The sequence below is a fragment of the Trichechus manatus genome, unplaced genomic scaffold (assembly GCF_000243295.1).
Source record: "Trichechus manatus latirostris isolate Lorelei unplaced genomic scaffold, TriManLat1.0 scaffold00086, whole genome shotgun sequence".
NCBI lineage: Eukaryota > Metazoa > Chordata > Mammalia > Sirenia > Trichechidae > Trichechus > Trichechus manatus.
Window position 1 is genome coordinate 500,190 of NW_004444022.1, and position 11,236 is coordinate 511,425.

General features: G+C 41.4%; 1 protein-coding gene across 2 annotated transcripts; it reads right to left on the reverse strand.

The window, feature by feature from the left end:
• Nucleotides 1-1,161: 1,161 nt before the first annotated feature.
• LOC101357394 (spindlin-2B) lies at nt 1,162-2,724 on the reverse strand. 2 transcript variants are annotated; one of them, XM_004381514.2, is made up of 2 exons: nt 2,552-2,724; nt 1,162-1,940 (listed from the first exon to the last, which is right to left on the reverse strand). In XM_004381514.2, exon 2 carries the CDS (start codon nt 1,936-1,938, stop codon nt 1,162-1,164), a length of 777 nt encoding a protein of 258 aa, XP_004381571.1. In that variant the 5' UTR covers nt 1,939-1,940; nt 2,552-2,724. The 2 variants fall into 2 exon arrangements, with proteins under 2 accessions (XP_004381571.1, XP_012412462.1); XM_012557008.2 differs by lacking the exon at nt 2,552-2,724 and having other exon boundaries at nt 1,162-1,410; nt 1,714-1,958.
• Nucleotides 2,725-11,236: the final 8,512 nt, after the last annotated feature.

The following is an 11,236-nucleotide window of genomic DNA, read 5'->3' on the forward strand; positions in this document are numbered from 1 at the left end:
TATCCAGCAAAGGGAAAATGAACCAAGACCTTCAGGCCCAATGTTTCCCGCACCAGGGTTATCCAGGAAATGTGAGGAGGTGGCCCATAGCCCAGCTGTTATGGGGCTCCACAGTTAGTGTGTTTAACTGAGGGCTGAGGTTCTGCTCAGCTGGAGGCAAGATGCAGCAAGAGGGCGTGTCATAGACTCCTTGCAATAAGAAAAGCCTTTAGGTATGAACTTGGTCCCTGCTTAACTGGCCTGAACCACCCAGTCAAAATGGCCTTCTAAGGAACCTCCCATTCAGCTGGCTTCTTTGACAATTGTCCCTTTCTTTTCGCAAAGAGCCAGGAAGGGTGCTGTGGGTGCTGCCAGAATTCCAACTTTTTCCTGGGCCTTCACATACTTCATGCACCCCACTCCCCACACCCCTTTTCCTGCGTTCTCATTCCCTCTGTCAGTCTTTCTTCTTAGCATTTCTTCTCCTTCAGTGCTTCTTCCATTCTGGCCTCCCATCCATGCATAGACCCTCTCTTTGTGCATCCTGTATTACCTCCCCAGATTCCTGCCAGCTTGGTTTCTCTCCCCCTTGTGCTGGACCCCTTCCATACTTCTTTGTGATCCTCTGTACTCTATCTATTGTCTGTTTTCATCTAAGCTCTAAGATCTCACTCTCCCCCTGTCATTCTCTACTACCTTCCCAGTTGGATGTCTCCCCCTCACTAGGTCTTCCCTTTCTCCAGGGAGCCTCTCCATTTCTGGCATCTCCCCATCTCTTCCTAAGCAATTATCTCCTCTTCTCTCTCTCTCACAGCCCATCTCTAGTTCCTTCCCCTCCCCCTCTCTAGACCAGCACAGCTAAGTCTTATTCCATTTTTAGATGACTGATTATGATACTTACTAGCTTAACTTTATTCACAGCTGGCACGTGCAGCTGTTCTTTCCTTTCCTGTACCTCCACCAACACACTCAACCTTTTCAAGAATACAAATTCCTTACACAAGGCATGTCATGTCCAGATAAATTTGTATTTTAAAGAACAAAACAACAATTATGCTAGCAAAGATGTAGGGTTAACAGGGGCCCTTAAGCTTTCAGTACACCAAAAAAAAAAAACATTTTTTTGCATGTTTACAGAATACACATTTGTTTCCACAGATGTGGGAAATGTTACCATAACAGTTAGGACTTTTTCACCAAATCATAGACATAGATATGGAAGTCATCATCAAACTTGATGAAATACACAGAGGGTTTGGCTTCCACTTGGTGAATGACCATGCCGATACGTTTGGAGCCATCTTCTTTGGTATATTCCACATGTTTACCTATCAGGCCATCTACAACTCCTCCTGGCTCCCTCTCTGCTGGAAGAGACTCATTGGACTCTGGCATGATACGGAGGTCACCTTCTTTAAAATCGTCTAAAAGCTGGTACATATACAAGACAGGATCTTTCTCATAGGTAATATAAAAGCAGGCTTTCATGATAGGTGCTTGGGCTAAGACCATCCCCCTCCATTCATCCTTAGAACCGTGCTCACCCTCAAACATATGTTCCACTGCTTTGCCAATTATGGTGTTTGCAAGGTTTGCATCACTGACTTGAGATGATGTCACCCTGTCAGAAAGAATTTTAAGAGACAAAACTCTTTCATCTCTGTGAAGTTCCAGTCCATAGACACAGTCAATTCCATCATATTTCACCAGATAAAGAGAGGGATTTATAGGCACCTGATCCAGAACGGTTCCTTTCCACTGGGTGATGGGCTCATCACCTTCCTTCCATCCGTGTGAAATTCGGCAGCCCACGATGTTCCTGCGGGGTTGGGAGGAAGGTCTGCCCCTCTGCTTCTTTTGGGAGAATTTTTTCTTAGACATGTTTGCAGACCCAGTGGCCAGTCCTGCAGCTGCTCTGGTTTGTTGCCCTTCGGTCTCTTGTGCGTTGGGGGTCTTCATGCCTGCAGCAGGAAGAGAGAGGATAGAGAGAAAAATTCAACATGTAGTAAGGTGAACTTCTTCTGATAGCGATGTCTCTATGCACTCTGTGCCAGCGCCAAAATTTCCTCCCTGAGCCCCGCAGCAATGCTGGAAATCCTGGCTGCATGCCTGCAGTGCCCTCCCTCCTAGGTTCCTTAAGCTGCGCGGAAGGGCGGGAGCAGTGGTGGTGCTGGCTGGGTAAGGAACTCTGCAGGAGAGGGTGGGCTACCTCCTTCTTACTCAGCGCTCACAGCGCCCACTGCCCCCACTCCCCCGCCACTGGCGCCCACTCCCAAGCCTCTGCAAAGCGCCCATCCCTCCAGCGCCTTGACCTGCACCCACTGCCCTCTTGTCCTGAGCGCGCTGCAATCGGCTGCCCACTGGCCCTCTCCTACCCCAATCCCTTTCTTGTTACCCACTGCCCTTGCTTCCCAGTGCTCACCTTCAAATCCTTTCCTAGATCCTAAGGCCACCCCGTTTCCCTATTGCCCAAGCACTCCTCCACCCCACCGGGCGCCCATCTTCACCCCATTTCTCCCCCCCCCCCAGGAGTCCATCACCCTCGTTGTCCCTCCTCCATTCTGGTGCCCACCAATGGCCTTGGCCGGCCTGGAGTCCACTGCCTGGGACCTGGAGCCTCACATGCCCAAATCAGACACCTCGCTGCTGCCAGTGCTGTGAGCTTGTGGTGAAGGAGGATCCGCAAGCCAAGAGCTGGATGCTTGCAGGAGCTGGGAGGGGAGGATCCTTAGGCGAGGAGCGTCTAGGAGGGCGGAGAGGCAGGTGAAGAGGATGGCTGCGGTCATCAACTCTGGGCTTGTGAGTTCTCAGCCTTTCTGCTGGCAGAGGGCCCCTCTGCCACATAGATTTCCCACCGCCCTTCTGCAGCTGCAGTCTCCTCCCTCTTAAGGTAGCGCAGCTTCCTGCCAGGAGAGAGTCCTCCCCTTCCTGCCAAACACAGCGTGCCCCTTCAGTGTACACTCCCTCAAACGCTCTGGGCCAGGAGTCGTTTCTGGTGCCTAAGTCCTTCTCCTTTCTAAAACTGTGGGTAGTCGGGTCCAGAATCACCTCACTGCTAACTCACCTAACTCCTAATGTCTCCTCCCAGGGTTTAGCCCCCCTGCACTCACCAACCTCTTCCCCACCTCCACCCCCTCATGTCCTCTGCCCTTCTGCTTTCCGTATTGCTGGAATTCTCCTTTTCCTTCTTCCTAGTGAGATTATGGATTTCTTCTTTATATACACATATTTTTCTTTCCAGTCATATAAGGGGACTTGGGGTAGAATAAGGGAAATGCTCAGTGCTCAGTCTGCCATCTTGACCCTTTTAATATTTTCTCACTGGTCATTCCCAGTTTTATCTCTTGATTGTATATTTTTTCTTTTTCTTTTACCCGATTGCAAAATAATTGCATGGACCATGTGAATACTGTTTATATTTCAGAAAAGTGTTGTGAAGAAGAAAATTATTAACTCACCTTTTATTCCCTAGGGCTCACAACAAAATAATAACATTCATTATTTCCTTTGCCTGTTTTTTAAGCTTCTACAATCCTATAAGCATTTTGTATATTTATTCCCATACCCTGCCCTTTTTCATATAGAATAAACACTTTCTCAGTATGTTATATGGTTTTGAAATCATTATTTTTTAAAATTCATTCAACAGATATTTTTTCAGCACCTATTACATTCCTGTCACTTGGTCAATAACAATGTATTATAGAATGACCCATAATTTAAATTTGTATCCTGTTAACTGGACATTTGGGATAATGTTTCCATAAGAAATGGTAATCTGATCTATTTATCAAAATGGAGAGCTTTGGAAAAAATAACTTTATTTTTTCAGTAGGTAAAAATGGTATTTTATAAATCAGTGGAGGAAGATTGGATATTTTTTAAGGAATATGGGATGATCTTTTAGATATTTTGGGAAAAGTATATTAAATTCATACCCATATTAATATTTGATTAATTAAAATGTAAAATGCAGCAAAATAAAACAAAACAAATAGCACATGAACAAATGTAAAACTCCCATAGAAGATATTAATACTTAAGCTATTTATGGTATCCAAATCAGGGGATGGGTTGGATGTTGACAAAAATAGGCTTAAAAGAATAAAATAATTCCTAAAAAGGAAACTAATATCAATAAAAATATTGATTCATTGGTGAAATGTCTATTCAAGTTGTGTGCCCATTTTTTATTGTGTTGTTTAGAGATGGGGAAATATTGGTCCCTCCTACTTTCTTCTTCTTTTTTCAATATTGCTTTGGCAATTCAAGTCCCCATGTAGCTCCATATAAATTTGAGCATTGGCTTTTCCATTTTTGCAAAGAAGGCTGTTGGAATTTTGATGATAATTGTGTTGAATCTACAAATTGCTTTAGGTAGAAATGGCCAATAAGCACATGTAAAGATGCTCAACATCATTAGTCATAAGGAAAATGCAAATCAAAACCACAATGAAATATGGCTTTGGGCCCACTAAGATACCTATGATTAAAAAATGAAACATGACAGGTGTTGGTGAGAATCCCAGCCTCATCCAGTGCTGGTGGGATTGTAAAATGGTACAGCCACTGTGGAAAAGAGTTTGGAGGTTCCCCAGAAAGTTCAACATAGAATTAGCATACCATCCATCAATTCCTCTCCTAAGTATATACTCAAAAGAATTGAAGGCAGGAACACAAACAGATACACATATCCCAACCTTCATTGCAGCACTATTCACAGTAGCCAAAAGATGGGAACCTAAATATCCATCAACAGATAAATGGGTAAACAAAGTGTATTATATACATACAATGAAATATTACTCATCCATAAAGAGAAATGAAGTTCTGATACACGCTACAACACGGCGATCAGCCTTGAAAACGTTATGCTGAGTGAATTACGTCAGTCACAAAAGGACAGATAGTGTATGATTCCACTTAAATGAAATATCTAGGAGAGGCAAGTGTATACAGATCTAACTTTATTAATGGTTATGGAGTTCAAACATAACAAAGGGATACTGAGTGGTTTAAAATCAGGAAAGGTGTGCATCAGGGTTGTATCCTTTCACCATACTTATTCAATCTGTATGCTGAGCAAATAATCAGAGAAGCCAGATTATATGAAGAAGAAAGCAGCATCAGGACTGGAGGAAGACTCATGAACAACCTGTGATATGCAGATGACACGACTTTGCTTGCTGAAAGCCAAGAGGACTTGAAGCACTTACCAATGAAGATCAAAGACTACAGCCTTCAGGTTGGATTACATCTCAACATAAAGGAAACAAAAGTCCTCACAAGTGGCTCAATAAGCAACAACATGATAAACGGAGAAAATATTGAAGTTGTCAAGGATTTCATTTTACTTGGATCCGCAATCAAAGTTCATGGAAGCAACAGTCAAGAAATCAAATGTATTGCATTGGACAAACCTGCTGCTAAAGACCTCTTTAAAGTGTTGAAAAGCGAAGATGTCACTTTGAGGACTGAGGTGCACCTGACCCAAGCCATGGTATTTTCAATCGCATCATATGCATGCCAAAGCTGGAAAATAAATAAAGAAGACCAAAGAAGAATTGATGCTTTTGAATTACAGTGTTTATGAAGAATATTGAATATACCATAGACTGCCAGAAGAACAAACATGTCTGTCTTGGAAGAGGTACAGCCAGAATGTTCCTTGGAAGTGAGGAGGGTGAGACTTCATCTCACATACTTTGGACATGTTATCCGGAGCGACCAGTCCTTGGAGAAGGACATCATGCTTGGTAAGGTAGAGGGTCACTGAAAAAAGGAAGACCTTCAAAGAGATGGATTGCCACAGTGGCTGCAGCAATGGGCTCAAACATAGCAACGATTGTGAGGGTGGCGCAGGACCAAGCAGTGTTTTGTTCTGTTGTACACAGAGTCACTATGAGTCGGAACCAACTCGATGGCACCTAACAACAACGTCAATGGAGTGGAGAGTAATAGGGAGTCGTAACAGGATCCTCATTGCCTAGGGGACACTTAGATTCTGTTAAGGGTGATGGAAAAATTGGAAATGGATATGGCGATCATTGCATATCATTGATGAACACAATTAATGTCACTGAATTTTACATGTGAAGAATGGTGAAATGGCAAATGTTTTGTTACATATGTATTTACCACAATAAAAGATGTTGATTGAACAATCAAAATGTTAAAGAACATTAAAATATTATCTAATGTCTTTAAGCATGAGAAAAGGGGCTCACATCCACTGCTGATGAAAATAAACCTTCATATAGTTTTTACGGAAAGTAATTTTCAGATTTGTTGTAGTTCCTGTGGGGATTTGTTTAGTTCTGGTTAACCCTTACCCCTGGGATATCACTTTTGGGATCTTAACCGAAAGTGAAGGGGGATTACCAGGGTCTAGGATTCTAATTTCTGACTCCCTAGCTTCAACAAGCACTCATAAGCTATACTGAGCTTCTAAGCCTTCAGCAATTCACTCCAGGATGAGTAAGCTTCCCCAGAGGAAGAGCCTCCACCACATTCCCTGTCAGTCTAAGAAGTTTTCTCCCTCCTGTCTTTTCTAGATAATTATTTCCTAGCTTCTTAGCTTTCTGATGCCTTGAGAAGATATATATTTTTTATTATTTTGTGGAGGTTTCATAGTTTCCTTAAGGGGAAGTTTGTTTTGAATTACTTAGTCTGTTATTACTAAAATCTCAAACCTTATTTATTATAAAATATACATGTTCAACTATTTGTAATAGCTCCAAACTGAAAATCACACAAATTCCCAACACTGATAGGCTGGATATGTTGTGATATATCCACACAATGGATTACAATGCAGCAGTGAGAATGAGCAAGCTACAACTACATGCAATGACATGAACGAATCTTGAAAATATATTGAATAAAAGAAGCCAGACAACAGTCAAAGTAATCTATTGCCTGACAAGTCAAAATACCAGGTATCCTTGCAAGGGTATTTTCCAAATAGATGGTAACAATTTATATTCCAGGAGCAATGCATGAAAGTACACTTTTGTAAAGACTCTTTCGAATGTATATGTATGGCGAGAAAGATTTATATAGATTCTGAAGAGCAACATGTGTTGAATTGTAATAGATATCAGTTACTGTTGCAACCTAGCATCCAATCATACTTCTGGTAATAGTGCCCCAGTTTTCCTCTTGGGAACAACTTGAGCCTGGGTGATTGTTTTAGGAATAGGCACCTGACCTAGCCAGAACCAATGAGGTGCAATGGTATTGTGCATGAACTGCTGGGCATGAGACAGATAATCTTTTTCATTAGATGTAAGTGACCCTGAGAGGGTATGATGAATAAGCTCTTAGATTCACCTTAACATCACCTGGAGACTGAGAATGAAAGCAGCACAGAAAATAAAACAGAGCCAAGTTAAGCAAAAAAGGGAGACTGTGTCTCATAGATGGTTGAGGTCACTGATTCCCCAATATTCATCAACTTTAAAAGGTTAGTCTAAACTAATTGTGGTGTCTTAGCTATCTAGTACTGCTATAACAGAAATACCACAAGTGAGTAGCTTTAACAAACAGAAATTTGTTTTCTCACTATTTAGGAGGCTACCAGTCTGAATTCAGGGTGCAGGCTCTAGAGGAAGTCTTTCTGTCTCTGTCAGCTCTGGGAAAAGGTCCTTGTCTGTTTGAGCTTTTGCTCCTGGCTGATTTTCATGTGGCTTGGTGTCTCTCGTCTCCACCTCTTCTTCCTAGCTTGCTTGTTTAATCTCTTTTTATAGTTCAAAAGAGATTGACTTGAGAACTAAATAGACAATAGAGAAGTGTTAACTTTGGTGAAGGGTAAGACAGTACACAATACTGGAGAAGCCAGCACAACTTGTACAAGGAAAGGCCATGGAAGCTCCATAGACACTTCCAAACTCCCTGAGGGACTGAATTGCTGGGCGGAGGGCTGTGGGGACCATGGTCTCAGGGAACATCTAGCTCAATTGGCATAACACAGTTTATAAAGACAATGTTCTACATTCTACCTTGGTGAGTAGCATCTGGGGTCTTAAAAGCCTGTGAGCAGCCATCTAAGATACTCCACTGGTCTCACCCCATCTGGAGCAAGGGAGAATGAAGAAAACCAAAGACACAAGGGAAAGATTAATCCAAAGGACTAATGGAGCACAGCTACCACAGCCTCCACCAGACTGAGTCCAGTACAGCTGAACGGTGCCCGGCTACCACCACTGACTGCTCTGACCGAGATCACAATAAAGGGTCCTGGACAGAGCTGGAAAAGGATGTAGAACAAAATTCTAACTCTCACACACACAAAAACACCAGATTTACTGGCCTGACAGACTGCAGAAACCCTGAGAGTCTGGCCCCCGGTTACACTTTTAGCTCAGTGGTGAAGTCACTCCTGAAGTTCACTGTTCAGCCGGGGATTGGACAGCTTCATAAAACAAAACGGGACTAACGAGGCACAGCAGTCTAAGGACAAGGACTAGAAGGCAGGAGGGGACAGGAAAGCTGGTGATAGGGAACACAAAGTTGAGAAGGGACAGTGTTGACATGTCATGGGGTTGTTAACCATTGTCACAGGGCAATATGTGTACTAATTGTTTAATGAGAAACTATTCTGCAAACCTTCATCTAAGGTACAAAAAAAAATTATCTATGTGAGATCAGGTTTTTTCGAGTTATTCGTCTATTACAAAGAATGCAACAATGCTGCAATAACAAGTGAGTGTAATCAGATTGTGACGTTTCTCACTACATTGATTGCCAGATTTCATAGTGCTCATTTGGCTAATTAGGTAAGTATCTCTGTCCTCTCTCAATGCTGCTGCATTCATCCTTCTTAAAGCTACATATGCTTAAAGGACAGCATTTTCAGATAAAAAGGAATGTCTTTCTTTTAAGAATATACATGTGCTCCCTCTATACAGTATTCAGAAATTTAAGTGGTTTTTGAAAATTAAAAAAAATGAACAACAGAGAGCTTGAAAAATGATAGTAATGATGATCTGATGTGTCAAAGTGTGGGTTACAGTCATCACTGTATTCAAAGACATGAATGGTTGCCTCTATTAAAAAATTAACTAGAAATAATCATAACAGACACCCATGGACATTTAAAGTACATCAATAAAATTTGTAGAAAATAATGGAGTAGAAAACAGAAAACTAGTAGAAGATGTAGTAAAACCAAAGTTTAAGTTTTTGTAAGAAACAAAAACAGCACAATAGGAAAAATAATCTCTGATGAATACTGAAAAAACAATTCAACAAATGCATAGGGAATTTATAACAAGTTACTTGAAAAGATAAAATTGCTACGTAATTCATTCAAAAAATATTTATGGAGCACCTCTTATGTTCCAGACAGCTTTCTAGGTACTAGGGAGTGATGGCCAATTTTATATGTCAACTTAGCTAGGCTATGGTGCTGAGTTGTTTGGTAAAACACTAGTCTAGTTCTTGTTACAAAGTTGTTACATGTGATTAAATCAATTGGCCTCAAGTTTCCATAATGCCGGCAGACCACAATCAGTTGAAGGCCTTAAGAGCAAAAATGGAGTTTCCCTAAGGTATGTTTTGCCCCAGACTATAAATAGACATTTTGCCAGAAAACTCTTACTCTTCACTCTTCAGTAGCCTTACCTAAAGAACTTGGGACACAGCCTGCAGGAATCTCCAGTCTGTCACCTGACCTACTGACTTTTGGAGTTTCCAGCCCCAACACAATCGGTTGAACCAATTTTTTCGAGCAAATGGTTTTATTCCTTCGTCTGTCCACCCTCCTTCTCTGTCTCTACATATATGTATGTATACCACTAGTTCTGTTTCTCAAAGTCATGGGGATACTGGAGTGAATGAGACAGGCACGGTCTCTGCCTTCAGAGTTTATAATCTATCAGAGTAAGACAGAAAATAAATAAATACTCTAGTAAACATAGTGATATATATTACGGAGGAAAAATGTTATGGGATAGGAGGACAGAATCTCTGAACAGGTGACATTTGACTCGAGACTTGAATATGAGAAGCAACCAGTGATGACAAGCTCTGTGAGTAAGAAATAACTCTAGTGCAAAGGTCTTGAAGTGGAAACAAACTTGTTACCTTTGAGAACAGAGAGGACAGTGTGGCTGTAATATATAGTGAACAGGAAATGATGGCAAGAGTTTAAATTTGAAAATAATGAGATCATCTGCCGCGGTGCTCATCGATTGTTTTTTCATTATTTTTCCCTGTCCCCAAGGAAATTTGGAAGACAGCTACCTGGCCAACTGACAGGAAAAGATCCATACTTGTGTCCATTGCAAAGAAAGGTAATCCCACAGAATGCAGAAATCATCACACAATATCATTAATATCACACACAAGTAAAATTTTGCTGAAGATAATTCAAAAACAGTTGCAGCAGTACATGGACAGGGAGCCGCCAGAAATTCAAGCCAGATTCAGAAGAGGATGTGGAATAAGGGCTATCATTGCTGATGTCAGATGGATCTTAGCTGAAAGCAGAGAATACCAGAAAGATGTTTACCTGTGTTTTAATGACTATGCAAAAGCATTCGACTAAGTGGGCATAACAAATTATGGATAACATTGCAAAGAATGAGAATTCCAGAACACTTAATTGTGCTCATGTGGAAACTGTATGTAGACCAAGAGGCAAATGTTCAAACATAACAAAGGGATACTGAGTGGTTTAAAATCAGGAAAGGTGTGAGTCAGGTTGTATCATTTCACCATACTTATTCAATCTGTATGCTGACCAAATAATCAGAGAAGCCAAATTATATGAAGAAAAACATGGCATCAAGATTGGAGGAAGAATCATTAACAACCTGTGATATGCAGATGACACATCCTTGCTTGCTCAAAGTGAAGAGCACTTGAAGCACTTAGTGATGAAGGTCAAAGACTACAGCCTTCAGGCTGGGTTACATCTCAACATAAAGAAAACAAAAATCCTCACAACTGGACCAATAAGCAACATCGTGATAAATGGAGAAAGTATTTAAGTTGTCAAGAATTTCATTTTACTTGTATCCACAATCAAAGCCCGTGGAAGCAGCAGTCAAGAAATCAAACGACATATTGTGTTGGGCAGATCTGCTGCAAAAGGCTTCTTTAAAGTGTTGAAAAGCAAAGATGTCACTTTGAGGATTAAGGTACGCCTGACACAAGCATGGTATTTTCAATTGCCTCACATGCATGCAAAGCCGGACAATGAATAAGAAAGACCAAAGAAGAATTGATGTATTTGAATTATGGTGTTGGCGAA

What these genes read in the sequence shown, in the direction of transcription:
- LOC101357394 (XM_004381514.2), bottom strand. Translation starts at nt 1,938, where the DNA reads ATGAAGACCCCCAACGCACAAGAGACCGAAGGGCAACAAACCAGAGCA.